Below are 15,300 nucleotides of genomic sequence, written 5' to 3'. Positions count from 1 at the left end.
GGGAAGTTCAGTGTTACAAGTAGGCTCATTTTCCTGATGTTCAAATATACATTCTACATCATTTTGCGTCTTCAACATTTTCCCACCCTCTTTAGCAGCTGGAAACAAATCCAATTGCTTGTTCTTAAAGATACTTTAGAAAGCACTGATAAAGATTAGAAGCGAAACATTTAGGAAAGCAAATAGTCAGTTTTCAGATGTGTAAGCTTAAAAGAATTTTTTTTTTAATGATTGGCACCTGAGCTAACAACTGTTGCCAATCTTTTTTTTTTTCTGCTTTATCTCCCCAAATCCCCCCGTACATAGTTGTATATCTTAGTTGCAGGTCCTTCTAGTTGTGGGATGTGGGACGCCACTTCAGTGTGGCCTGATGAGCGGTGCCATGTCTGCACCCAGGATCCGAACCCTGGGCCGCTGCAGCTGAGTGCGAGAACTTAGCCATTCAGCCACGGGGCCGGCCACTAAAAGAATTTCTTATAACAGGAAACCAAAATTCATTCCTCTCTTCCTTTACTCACCAATCTTTAGATACTCTCAATTATTTAAAAACTTATTTAAACTATTTACATCTTTTCAGTTATTTAAATGACTGAGGTTAGGGCCGGGTGCTTGGGCAGCATTTTGGAAATTTTACTTCCTGAGAGTCCAGGAGTGTGGGGGCTGGAGTGTGGGGACATCACCTCCCAAACTTTAGCCCCAAGGAGGTCTCCTCTGCAGAAACCCGTTCATGGGCCTACACTTGGAGGCGGTAGAAACCAGCTGGTAATTCTCTACCTGGCTCTTAAGGCCCATCTTTCTGGACCATCATTGTGGGTCTTTAGGGTGTGCAGCTGACTGGCTGCCTGTCTTCTGTACCCCTTTGGAACAGAATAACCTTAAGTCAAAGAGTAAAATTAGCTTCTCCCCCCAGCAATGTAAAAAAAATGTTAAAAATGGAAAAGGACTGAATTGATACCTTAATATCATATATATACTAAATATAGATGCAGGTATCACAGTGGCAGCAAAACAGAATCCCATCCTGAATACTGAAAAGATAAAAGGTCAATGAGACCATCGTGTGAAAAAACCCAGCCTGGCTACACCCTACTTAAGAAAGTGAGTAAGTTCCATATAAATAGATCCAGTTTATTCCTTTAGTGAATTTATTCATTCAGCATGTGGAACAATATTTATTAAATACCAATCATGCAGCAGACACTGTCCCAGACCCTGGTGACAAGATGGACAGAGTGCAGTTTCTGCTTTGGGAGGCTTATGGGTCGTGGGGTGAGAGAGACAGGAAAGCAAAGTATTTTTACATCTTAGACTAAAATAGTTAAGTACAGGCCTCTCAAACGTTTGTGCACGGACCAGCAGGTAAATCTGACTGCTTTCTGCCCTCTCTTCTCTTCCTGAGTCCTTAGCTTGGTTCACCAGTCCCTTCCCTCTGCACTTCCCTCTCCCTCATGGCAAGAATTTAGATAAGTTTAATGGTTTAAAAAGCAGTGTGGCTTAGGGAAGCAACCATAAAGGCGGATTCCTTATTCCTGTAAATCTCAGCCACTTGCCGGTCTGGCTGCAGTTCAGGAAACAGGGTTGTGGATATAAATACAGGACATGACGGTTGTCAAATAAAGAATGAGTGAAGGTCATGGTTTGAAATGCTTAAGATCATTCCATTTAAAGTTTTTTAAAAATCATTTTTGTATAACTGAGGCTAGCTTTTATTTTTTAAAGCTGCCAATTGAGAGCCCCAGTGAATATGACACTTGATGTGTTCTTAAAAAAGAGAAAGTAGGGTCCGGCCTGGTGGCATAGCAGTTAAGTGCACATGTTTCGCTTCAGTGGCCCAGGGTTTGCTGGTTCGGATCCCGGGTGTGGACATGGCACCGCTTGGCAAGCCATGCTGTGGTAGGCGTCCCACATATAAAGTAGAGGAAGATGGGCATGGATGTTAGCTCAGGGCCAGTCTTCCTCAGCAAAAAGAGGAAGATTGGCAGATGTTAGCTCAGGGCCAGTCGTCCTCAAAAAAACCCCCCCAAAAAACCCCCAGAAACTAATTTAGGCCTTAGAAGACTTCATGTGAAATAAATGTAAAATAAGTCTCCATTTGACCAGGCAACTAGTTTTGACCTTTGCCACCACAAATGCATGCTAAACTTTACAGAAACACTTAACATACCTCTGAAATATCAAAGTGAAAGTCCAGCGTTTTTCCAGGTAATTCCTTGGAAGCACTCGTCCACACTCGATGTATTTCTATCTTTGAGAGGTCGCTGTGCTGGTAGGATGGCAACACTAGGCTGGCAGATCGAGAAACTACCAGCTTTAAGATATTCAAAGCTTCTCTCCAGTGAACACTCTGAAGGAAAGAAAACACTCAATGGTTAAAAATAATTTCATTTTTAAAAACTAATATACTTCTAGCCTCTGAAACTTCTTATGACAAGTCAGAATTCATTGATTTAAAACAGTGCAGGAAATTCTGTGATGAGTAAAGGCACATGACATAAAAAGATAGTTTATATACAAGATGAGCTACATTTAGGAAACAAGCAAATAAAAAACCCCAATTTTGTCCATATTCAAATAAATCAAAGTTTAAAATAACAAGCTACCATTTTTGCTAATGAGGTACCTCCTTAATTTGAATAAAAACAGTCCCCACTGCATTTTATGCTACTGATCACTTACCCTTTCTCAGAATTCTCCTGCCTGCCATTTCCAGCCTTTCTTCCTACATCTCTGGCTCTTCCTGCCCCATTTGCCTCCTGGATGCCTGATCTCTGCCTCAGCCCTCTTCCTTTTTCACTCCGTATCTTCCTCATGACCTAGACCAAGAATCTGGGAGCTGTTCTTAACTCCTCTCTTTCCCTCCCTCCTGATAATTTGTTCCTTCCTCTCCATTCTTGCTGGCACTGGCTCAATTGAATCATCTCTGGCCTCTGCCTGGACTATTTCAATAGCCTCTTTTCTTGTCTCCCTGTTTGAAGCCTCTACTTAAGTCCATGGTACCCACCTTAGCTACAGTGACCTTTCTAGAACTCTTCCGATCATGCCACTTCTCAGCCTAAACTTCTAGGGCTCCCTCTGGCGGACAGGGAGGAGTTCACACTCTTTGCGTGTGGCTTATGGGGGTAATCTCCTGCAGGCTACCCCTGGAGTTCCCCAAACCAGCCAGGCAAGGTCTCTTAGCCTCTGTGCCTTTACTCATGCCATTCCCTCATGCTGGAAGGCCTTTCCTGTCCTTAGGGGCTTATCAAACACCTACTCTTCCTCTAAGACTCACTTTGTTTTATCATCTTTGTCTCCCTGACGACCCCTAGGCAGACTGAGGTGCTTCTCCCACAAAAATATTGAACATAAGTAAACTAATTTGATAAAAGTTATTATTTTCCCAGGCTTTGGAGTAAAAGCACGTGAAATAAAACACATTTCCCTTGCTGTTAGAATCTGCACAAGGGAAGTCATGGTTTGAATGTGAAATTAGCTGCCATTCAAGATAAGATATCTAGTACCAGAGATGCCACAGGCCTAGGAGAGAACAGGCAGCCTAACTAAACAATGAAATGGGGCACATGATTGGTAGAAAGGTGTGAACTGACCCTCTGTCTCCCTTGAGTGTTGTGAAGTGAGAAAGCATTACTGAATGCCTACCATGTGGCACAACTATTAAATGAAACAAAAAGCTTGGAAATCACTTTTAGCATTAAATACTATCTGCAAGAATGTGACCGTTGAAGTGAAGATGGAAAGAAATGTCTAGAATTTACATTGTATGGCTTTGTCAATGAATTTAACCAGAGAAAACCTAGCATTTGCCCTTGAATTCTGCAACTCACCAAGTACACTCCTGTGTTTGGTTGTTGGAGTAATTTCAAGTACATTTATGCAAATTTCTTCATCTCACTTCCCTATAAAGTGGCAATTTTAACCTCTGAATTAATTCTTTGCATGTTGAAACACCTGGCCTAGAACCCGGTACATGCAAGTCCCTTCTCCCTTCTCCTTTGAAATAGGATACTAAAAATAAGACCTGCCCCTGCCCTTGCAGCCAGGTGCGTGCTGTCAGCATCCAGCTTGTAAGCCCAAGAGGCAGAAATGTGTCCTCTGAAGGCTCAGAAACACACAGGGCCTGGTCCTGTCTTTCTCCTCAGTATATCACTCAGGGCGAGGTCAGCTGCCAGTCTTGCCTGCTCTCGGTGTGTTATGGATATCAGTGAATGAATGCGTGGCCTGGCACCCATAGAGCTTTGCAGCAGAGTACAAGCTACATGCAAAGCCGTGGTGTTTGTGGCATGACTCTCTGGAAACCTCCTGGTTCATAAGTGAAGTCATCCAAACACTCACTTGCACATATTTTTCGATGGTCTTCAGAACTTCCACATTAAACTGCTTTACAGGGACAACCGAGAGATCCATGTAGCTGAGCAGACTGTAGATGACTTGGAGGAGGGGCTGCTGCATACTAGGCAGGCCCTTCTCCAGCAACTGTGGGAGGCAAGGCACAGCATGAGTCACTTCGACACCAGATTTTCACATAGAAGCACCAATGATTCCCAATACTTTCATGATGCACATTTCCTTAGGAGGGAAATGAAAATCCTAACTAATGAAGAAATGAAGATATTATCAAAGGCCATGTAGGTAGGTCTGAATACATAAATATAATAGTTACACAATAGAATACAATGAAATAAACCTCAAAAGGAAAGCATTAAACACCAGTAATCATCAGAAGTTGATAATTAAAACAAAAGATACAATTTATCAGTTATCAAATTAGCAAAGATTAGAAATTAATAAGAGTATTGGTGAGGATATAAGATGGGTATTCTTACATATCAGTGGATAATTTGGCAATTGAGATCAAGAGGACTAAAATTGTTCATATCTTCTGAAATAGTTCACTTTCAGGAACTTCTCCAAAATGAGAAATAAACACTAAGATTTATGTATGAGATTTCAACATGGCATTATTTATAACAGTAAAAAAAACAAACAAACCATGAAACAAAAAAGAAAGCTCTGTAAGCAATTTAATGTTTGAACACTAGGGTAATGAATATATAAATTATGGCAAATTGTATGATGAAATATGTAGTCAATGGAATGACATTTTTAAAGATAGTAATGGATATCATAATATTAAGTAAAAGGATATATAATTTCTATATATGATGCCACTATTGATGTGAATATGTGTGTGTTATACAGAAATAACATTGGAAAGAAATCCAACAAAATGTTAATAATGTTTCTCTCTAGATAATATAATTATTTGGACAATTTTTCTTTTCTTCTTTTTTTACTTTGTATTTTCCAAATTTTCTCTTATGAACATATACTGCTTTTATAATCAGGAAAAAATATCAATGAAATTTTCAAAAAGGAAAGCAAAATAATGAGAAAATATATATGACAGATGGAACTTTCTCCAGAATAGATCACATATTAGGCCACAAAACAAGTCTGAATAAATTTAAGAAGACTGAAATAATACCAAACGTCTTTTCTGACCACAACGGTATGAAACTAGAAATCAACTACAGGAAGAAAACTGCAAAAGCCACAAATATGTGAAGATTAAACAAAATGCTACTGAACAGCTATTGGGTCAATGAAGAAAGCAAAGGAGAAATAAAAAAATACCTGAAGACAAATGAAAATGAAAATATGATATGCCAAAATTTATGAGATTTAGCGAAAGTGGTACTAAGAGGGAAGTTTATAGAAATACAGGCCTATCTCAAAAAATAAGAAAAATCTCAAATAAACAATCTAACAGTGCACTTAAAGGAAGTATAAAAGGAACAAACAAAGCCCCAAATCAGTAAAAGGAAATTATAAAAATCAGAGCAGAAATAAGTGAAATAGAGATTTAAAAAACAATAGAAAATAATCCATGAAACTAAGAACTGGTTATTTGAAAAGATAAAATTGACCAGCCTTTAGCTAGACTCACCAAGAGAAAAGAGAGGCTCAAATAAATAAAATCAGAAACAAAAGAGGAGAAATTACAATGGACACCTCAGAAGTACAAAGGATTATAAGAGAATACTACAAAAAGCTATATGCCAACAAATTGGATAATCTAGAAGAAACGGATACATTCTTAGAATCATAGAACCCTCCAAAACTGAATCAAGAAGAAATGAAGAGTTGAATAGACTAATCACCAGTCAGGAGATTGAAACAGTAATCAAAACTTCCCCCCAAAACAAAAGTCCAGGATCAGACAGTTTCATCAATGAATTCTATCAAACATTCAAAGAAGATTTAATACCTATCCTTCTCAAACTCTTCCAAAAAATTGAAGAGGAGGGGAGGCTTCCTAACTCATTCTATGATGCTCTGATACCAAAACCAGACAAGGACCACAAAAAAAGAAAATTACAGGCCAATATCACTGATGAACATAGATGTAAAAATCCTCAACAAGGGGCTGGCCCCGTGGCCGAGTGGTTAAGTTCGCGCACTCCGCTGCAGGCGGCCCAGTGTTTCGTCGGTTCGAATCCTGGGCGCGGACATGGCACTGCTCATCAGACCACGCTGAGGCGGCGTCCCACATGCCACAACTAGAAGAACCCACAACGAAGAATACACAACTATGTACCGGGGGGCTTTGGGGAGAAAAAGGAAAAAAATAAAATCTTATAAAAAAAAAAAAAATCCTCAACAAAATACTAGCAAATTGAATACAACAATAAATTAAAAAGATCATACACCACGATCAAGTGGGATTTATTCCAGGGATGCAGGGATGGTTCAACACCTGCAAATTAATCAATGTGATAACAGCACATTAACAAAATGAAGAATAAAAACACATAATCTCCTCAATAGAAGCAGAGAAAACATTTGACAAGCTAGAACATCCATTTATAACAAAAACTCTGAATAAAACAGGTATAGAAGGAAAGTACCTGAAAATAATAATGGCCATGTATGACAAATCCACAGCTAATATTCTCAATGATCAAAAACTGAAAGCTATCCCTCTAAGAACGGGAACCAGACAAGGATGCCCACTTTCACCACTCTTATTTAACATAGCATTGGAAGTCCTAGCCAGAGCAATCAGGCAAGAAAAAGAAATAAAAAGGATCCAAATTGGAAAAGAAGAAGTGAAACTGTTGCTATTTGTGGACAACATGATTTTATATATAGAAAACCCTAAAGAATCCACTAAAAAACTTTTAGAAATAGTAAATGAACACACTCAAGTCACAGGATACAAAATCAACATACAAAAATCAGTTGTGTTTCTATACACTAACAGCGAAGTAGCAGAAAAAGAAATTAAGAATACAATCCCATTTACAATTGCAACAAAAAGAATAAAATACCTAGGAATAAACTTAACCAACGAGGTGAAAGATCTGTATATTGAAAATGATAAAACATTGTTGAAAGAAATCGAAGAAGACACAAAGAAATGGAAAGATATTCCATGCTCTTGGATTGGAAGCATTAACATAGTTAAAATGTCCTTACTTCCTAAAGGAATCTATAGAGTCAATGTGATCCCTATCAAAGTTCCAACAAAATTTTTCACAGAAATAGAACAAAGAGTCCTAAAATTTATATGGAACAACAAAAGACCCCAAATAGCCAAAGGAATCCTAGGAAAAAGAACAAAGCTGGAGGTATCACACTCCCTGATTTCAAAATATACTACAAAGCCATAGTAACCAAAACAGCATGGTACTGGCCAAAAATAGACACATACATCAATGGAACAGAATCGAGAGCCCAGAAATAAACCTACAGATATATGAACAGCTAATTTTCGAGAAGGGAGCCAAGAGCATACAATGGAGAAAGGAGGGTCTCTTCAATAAATGGTGCTGGGAAAACTGGACAGCCACACGCAAGAGAATGAAAGTAGACCATTATCTGACACCATACACAAAAATCAACTCAAAGTGGATTAAAGACTTGAATGTAAGACCTGAAACCATGAAACTTCTAGAAGAAAACACAGGCGGCACACTCTGACATCAGTCTTAGCAGCATATTTTCATGTACCATGTCTAACCGGGCAAAGGAAACAAAAGAAAAAATAAACGAATGGGATTACATCAAACTAAAAAGCTTCTACACAGCAAAGGAAACCATTAACAAAAAGAAAAGACAACCTAACAATTGGGAGAAGATATTTGCAAACCATATATCAGATAAAGGGTCAATATCCAAAATATGCAAAGAACTAATACAGCTCAACAACAAAAAAACCAACAACCCAATTAAAAAATGGGAAAAATATCTGAATAGAGATTTCTCCAAAGATACACAGATGGCCAACAGGTACATGAAAAGACATCCAACATCATTAACTATCAGGGGAATGCAAATCAAAACACAATGAGATATCACCTCACTCTGGTCAGAATGGCTATAATTAACAAGACAGGAAACAACAGGTGTTGGAGAGGATGCAGGGAGAAGGGAAGCCTCATACACTGCTGGTGGGAGTGTAAACTGGTGCAGCCACTGTGGAAAACAGTATGGAGTTTCCTCAGAAAATTAAGGATAGATCTACCATATGACCCAGCTACTCCACTGCTGGGTATCTATCCAAAGAACTCGAAAACAACAATGCATAAAGATACATAAATCCCTATATTCATCGCAGCATTATTCACAATAACCAAGACTTGGAAGCAACCTAGGTGCCCATCAAGGGATGAATGGATAAAGAGGATGTGGTATTTATACACAATGGAATACTACTCAGCCATAAGAAAGGATGAAATCCGGCCATTTGTGACAACATGGATGGAGCTTGAGGGTATTATGCAAGGAGGAGAAGGGGGAAAGGGCTGATTAAGCTCACATGTGTGGTGATGGAGTATAATTAGTCTTTGGGTGGTGAACATGATGTAGTCTAGACAGAATTCGAAATATATTATGATGTACATCTGAAAGTTATATAATGTTATAATCCAATGTTACTGCCATAAAAACAAAAATTAAAATTAAAAAATATCTACGCACCCCTATGTTCACTGCAGCATTATTCACAATAGCCAAGACTTGGAAACAGCCTAAGTGCCCATCAATGGATGAATGGATAAAGAAGATATGGTATTTATACACAATGGAATACTACTCAGCCATAAGAAAGGATGAAATCTTGCCATTTGCAACAACATGGATGGACCTTGAGGGAATTAGGCTATGCGAAATAAGTCAGATGGAGAAAGTCAAGTATTGTAGGATTTCACTCATAAATAGAAGTTAAAAACAACAACAACAACAAACACACACAAGATTAGATTGGTGGTTACCAGAGGGGAAGGGCAAAAGGGGTTATAGGGCATATGTGTATAATGACGGGTGATAATTAGTCTTTGAGTGGTGAACACGATGTAGTCTACACAGAAATCAAAATATAATGATGCGCACCTGAAATTTATATAATGTTATGAACCAATGTTACCTCAATAAAAAAGTATATATATACATGCGACAGATACCATAATAAAGTTTACTGTTCAAAATAAAGAATTAGTAGGGCTGATTCAGCTAAACCCTGAAATTCCACATCAAAAGTGGTCAAAAGAAATAGCAGTTAACACACAAGGAAATAAAAAATTACACAAATCTATTGTGTGGAAAAATCAACATCTTCACTAGAAAGGAAATTGATAAAGAGAGTAATTTTAAAGTACCAATAAAAATACAAAACTGAAAAAATGAATAAATGGAATGATAAAATTTAGTGGGGATATGGGAAAACAAAAATATTTATACACTGTTTTTGGTATTGTAAATTGGGAAAACCTCTGTAAAGACCAATTTCCCAAATGTATATAAGAACTAAATAACATATCCATATCCACATATCTATGCCCTCTACCTGGATAGTTACTTTGGGAAATGCCACCAGAAGAAATGATTCAAATGTAATCTGATAAAAAGTCTACATAAAAGGACCATTTGTAATAGAAAAATTATGAATATAAGCAAAAAAGGGAGATGGTTAAGCAAATTGTGTTACATTAACCTGACAGAATTCCAAGTTATTGAAAAGAACACTGTGAGCTATGCCAACATATGGAAACACACACACTAAGTTAATGTTAAGTGACCAGAGCAGGTTCAATGGAAATACTGACCATAGCGCCCTAAAAGTATATGCATGTGTTGGCCAGCACCTGAAAGAACATGTGAGTAATCGGAATAGGGGTTAATATAGATTATATATGGTGGGACGTTAAATTTGTAATAAAATTTTTTGGTGACAATTTGTGATTAGGGCTGAATAGAACAAATTAGGCAATCCATTTTTTAAAATTGTGGTAAAATATATATAACATAAGATGTACCATTTTAAGTGTACAATTCAGTGGCATTAAGTACATTCACATTGTCGTGCAACCATCACCACTACTTATTTCCAGCTCTTATCATCCCAAAAAAACTCTGTAATCACAAAACAATAACTCTCCATCACCTCCTTGCCCCAGCCCATGGTTAAAAGGGAACTACTATTCTACTTTCTGTCTGTATAAATTTGCCTATTCTACGTACCTCATCTAAGTGGAATGATATTTGTCCTTTTGTGTTTAGCTTATTTCACTTAGTATCATGTTTTCTATGATGTAGCACACATCAGTACTTCAGGTCTTTTAAGTCTGAATAATATTCCATCATATGTATATACCACACCCCATTTGTATTTTTGAAACTTCTATGTCTAGTGATCCAAACAGTTTTGCCTCCTCGCTATCTCACAATTCACCTTCTTTTAAAACAGCCGTCTTCTGCCTACGTAAGCAGGACGTTTGCACAGGTTACGTTGGTATTTCTTGTGTGCTGAGGTATGTGTGTGCTCGCTTAGTAACCCTTGGGGGACAGATGTGACCAAGGTGATTATCCAAAGCAGCCAGTTGGCACTTAGGAGAGGTCCTTTAAAATGCCAGGGATGAGGGTGTGGAAAGAGCACATGAATCGTTGGCCATTGACAGTCCAAATACAGCCCACATATTGCCGATCCACGTTGCAAATCAAAATCTGGCAGGATCTACCATAAATGTTGATGGATGGAGCCACTACTTTCTTCTAGGTAGAGTCCTTCAGTCTTGTGGAGCCTTTCAGAAAATGATAGATCCTTTAACCTACCAGCACCCTGAATTGGTGACATAACTAAAGGAAAAGTTGTCATGGGCTGTCCTCCTCACTTCTGAAAAGACCCTAGTAAGGTATGACTGCATGTCCTGAAAGGAAAAGCCGCACTGAAAATACTGAAACTAGGTAGCTGTTATCAATGATTTGCCTCAGATTTTGAGCCCTTGTGTATTAAGCTTGTTGGGGACTGGAGGTGCTAAATGGAGTATATTTCATCACTTGCCCCATATGCTGTGTATTCCTATCACCAACATACAGAGAAGTCAGAGTAGGGCTTTGTAACGAATGTGCTAGAAACACATTTGCGAGGACAAAATTCCCATTCCAGTTTCAAAAGCAAACATAAAAGATGAAGATAAAAAGTTGATTTCAAAATTTATGCTTTGTTAATTAGTTCAGAGCAAACAACCATTAAACACATCAAGCCACACAGTAATTCCTTAAATAAGATTTGAACCCCCAGAGTAACTAGGATAAAAGTTCTTTGTCTCTGCCATGTGCTGACAGGTATTAGTGGAGTAAAAAGAAGGAGTTTAAGCTTTGGAGGCAGCTATACCTCCATTCAAAGGCTGGCTCTGCTGCCTTAAACTCACAGCAGATTACTTAACCTGCCTGAGCCTCAGATTCTTTATTATGATAATATCTACATCACTGGGTTGTTGTGAGGATTTAAAATGATTTCATATGATAATATATAATAGGCATTCAATAAATGAAGTTGAGTATTATCAGTTCCATATAAATATTTTGCCCATAGAAACTATGATGGATCCTACCCTGAACTCAAGAGCTCACCTCTGCCAGGTAGGTAACCATATTCAAGGTGATGTCAGCATATGCTTCATGAAGGTATCGACAGACCACGTTGACCCACGTGGCGCAGTCCCTGGTGTAGCTATGTGTTTTATAGAGAGTCATGACATGTGCGAGATTGGAAAGTTTGGGGTTCTTCTCTTCCAAACAAACCTTTTAAGAGAAGAAAATAAATTAGGGATAAAATAGCCTGGTCAGTAGGAAGAAATGTTAGCAATTTTGCTAAAAGTCCTGGCAGTCTAGAAAATAGATCGATACTTTTCTCGGTAGGCTGCAGCAGTGCCTGTCTCAGTAATTAGTTAATATAATTTTCACAAATACTTTACCTGTTTTCTTAATAATGAAACCAGAAAAGACAATGTGCATCAGCCACCCAGAGATGTAAATTACTAGCAATATCAATTGTTACTTTCAGGTTTTGTAAAACTCATTGCCCTCTCTGGGCCTGGTAATTTCTGTCCAACACTGGGCCTTCCTGCAGGCCTCTGTGGATCTGCCTGAGTGTGGAACCGTAAATCATACCTGAGCAATCCTTTCGGCTATATCCTTACAGAACTGATTGGGATTTTCGAAATGCTGAATCAGCTGGGGCAGGAGACACAAAACATTCAGTGGAAACCCTGGGTTAGAGAAGACAGAATGGAGATGCTGAGCGTGGTGTATTTTAACTGTTAACAGTGGGAAGGCAACATTACAGATTTCATTCTGAGGTGATGCAAAAGCAGTCTTCTGAAGCAACTTTAATATGATCTAACAAAATCCAGGAAAAATGCACAACCACAATGGCCCCAGTTCGGAGTCACTGATATAGATTTGTAATTTTCAGATACAATGGCTGTCCTGCCATGGACTGTAAATAAGAATGTCTGGCGTAGATTTTAAAAAGCACATTAAAAGGAACCAAAGCACTAGTTTGAAATTTTTCTCAAAAAACAGATATTTTAAGGAAAAGCTGTATGAGAGGACATAGGCCAGTCAATTTAAGTCTTACTCATGTCATCAAAAAGACTCTTTAAAATGATGAGCACCACTTAGTAGCACTGTATGAAGCTCCAGCTTCATGAAAAGAATTCTGGGCCACATGCCCTGGTATTAACAATCTAGTTTGTTCGGCTTAATTCAAAATAATAGGGAATCAAGAAAATTTTCAAGAAGAAAAGAAAGGCTAGGAAAAATAAAAGATCTAGGAGTTAAGAAAAAAGGGAAAAAATGTCTGTACAAGAGCAACGGAATAAACTAACAGTATCTGCAATTATATCTGGAAAGCATAGGGAAATGACTAATATATATTACTTCTGCCCCTTTTATGCTATTGCCTTAAAATATCTTCTACAATATAAATAATGAAGACATACGTTATATAGAAATTTAAAATAAAAAAAAAACTATTCCCAAAGAACCATTTCTAAGCAGACTGTCACAAGCAGTAAGCCCACATGATCTTACACTAAACCTGAACACAATAACCAGCAGAACTGTGGTGAGAAGCGCGTGAGTGATGTTGGCTTTACCAATGGCTTGGGATGAATCCACCATGGATACTTTGGACACTGGCGTCAGCAAACTGAAAAGTTGTAGGGTAAGGTCTGTGGTGGTGAGAGAGGTGAATCCTTTCAGCAGCAGCTGCTGCAACCCTGAGAAGTCTGCCCACTTGAGCTGCGCCTGGAGTTTCTCAAGTTTTTCTCGGTTCTCAGCTTTATCGAGTGGCATGTGAGCTAGCAGTCTATTCAAAAGCCTTAAGGCCATTAGGTATTCAAACTCAAAGTCAGATTCCATCAAGGCCACTGTGACCCAAAAGATGGTGGCCAACAGGTTGGTTGGATGATTTATGTGTGATGGGTCTGTGAGGCTGTCCTTCAAGGAAGAGGAGCTTCTGGTTTTTGAGGAGAGCCCTTGTTGGGTACAAGCCTGAATTCTGTCCAGTGTGGCGCTCCGAGGTGGGTCTGAGGATCGGTCAACAACACCAAACTTCTTGGGCACAGAGAAGCTTCTTTGATGCCGGCTCCGTTCTGCGGTGGCTGTGTTGCCACTGGCTGTCCCAGGGTTCACATTTAGTTGTCCTGTGCTCTTTCTGCTTGCTGTTAGTTTAGTGCTGGAGCTCAAATCTGGTGATGAAGAGCTGGGTATAAAAATAAAAAGTTCACTAGAAGCCCAGCATGCTTCACTGAACAGCCAGTCCTTCTAAGATCCACTGATGAACAATAAGGGAGGGAAATCATTCTTTGGAAATACTACTTTCTAGTCATTTTTTCCCCTATATTCTTAAACTTAAAGGAATAAATTTCTTTATTCTTAAACTTTAAAAGTATGAAAAACAAAACTTAAGCAGAACAACTCTCACCAACAAAACAACAGTGATACCTAATACTGACTTGCGCTTACTGAAAGATTAAAGAAATAAGCAGCTGGCCATAAATTTACTGATCTTTCATTTATCTTTTGTTTGAACTTGGGTAGGAGTAATTACAAACTAAAACGTGCCTGATAGGTACAAACTTTAATATTCCATTAACTGACTGATAAGGAGAACAGAAATGGAAATGATGTTATCTAGAAAGAAAAAAAGTTAGTAAATGTTAGTATCAAAGGAAATTTTTTGCATTTATAAAAATTTATGAAAAATGATTTCTAAGTTTATTTCAGGCTAAAAAGATAAAACTAAGAACATTCTTGATAAATCTTTATTGATTTAAATAAATCTGTAGGTTTATATAGATAAATATGTATGATGTTAGCAATCACACCAAAATTACTTATCCATAAAAAACACTCAACTTAAAAATGAAACAAGGGGCTTGCCCAGTGGTTAAGTGCACACATTCTGCTTCTCGGCGGCCCGGGTTTCGCCTGTTTGGATCCCGGGTACAGACATGGCACCACTTGGCACGCTATGCTGTGGAAGGTGTCCCACATAGAAAGTAGAGGAAGATGGGCATGGATATTAGCTCAGGGCCAGGTTTCCTCAGCAAAAAAGAGGAGAACTGGCAGTAGTTAGCTCAGGGCTAATCTTCCTCAAAAAAAAAAAAAAAGAAAGTAACAAGGTCCAATGTGATATAACATTACTGACTCAATTTCAAGCAAGATAAATTCAGTTATACAAACAGAATATAGAATTGTGAATGATTTGAAATGGGTTATTAAACATTGGCAGGAGCAAAATGAATTAAAAAATAAAAAAGATCCTAAGGTAGGAATTTCTGCAAGTAAAACCAACATTTATTCCAACTGTTTTTTTTTTAAAGATTGGCACCTGAGCTAACATCTGTTGCCAATTTTCTTTTTTTTCTTTTCCTTTCTTCTTCTCCCCAAAGGCCCCAGTACATGGGTGTATATTCTAGTTGTGAGTGCCTCTGGTTGTGCTATGTGGGA

At 38.2% G+C, this 15,300-nt stretch overlaps 2 protein-coding genes across 10 annotated transcripts in view; one reads left to right on the top strand and one right to left on the bottom strand.

Moving 5' to 3' along the window:
- The window catches only part of FRY (FRY microtubule binding protein), a 403,013-nt gene that overhangs the window by 40,506 nt on the left and 347,207 nt on the right, over positions 1-15,300 (bottom strand). For all 8 annotated transcript variants that reach the window (XM_070577933.1, XM_070577936.1, XM_070577934.1 and 5 more), the window contains 5 exons: positions 13,443-14,050; positions 12,454-12,551; positions 11,914-12,084; positions 4,333-4,473; positions 2,165-2,344 (listed from right to left, as the gene is read on the bottom strand). In XM_070577933.1, coding sequence (XP_070434034.1) covers positions 2,165-2,344; positions 4,333-4,473; positions 11,914-12,084; positions 12,454-12,551; positions 13,443-14,050 — 1,198 coding nt within the window. The remainder of the gene's footprint in view (positions 1-2,164; positions 2,345-4,332; positions 4,474-11,913; positions 12,085-12,453; positions 12,552-13,442; positions 14,051-15,300) is intronic.
- ZAR1L (zygote arrest 1 like) overlaps positions 1-15,300 on the top strand; it is a 104,195-nt gene that overhangs the window by 54,141 nt on the left and 34,754 nt on the right. The window lies entirely within an intron of this gene.

This window comes from Equus przewalskii, chromosome 16 (assembly GCF_037783145.1).
Source record: "Equus przewalskii isolate Varuska chromosome 16, EquPr2, whole genome shotgun sequence".
NCBI lineage: Eukaryota > Metazoa > Chordata > Mammalia > Perissodactyla > Equidae > Equus > Equus przewalskii.
The sequence above is the reverse complement of the archived record's forward strand: the minus strand, read 5'-3'. Positions and strand labels throughout refer to the sequence as shown.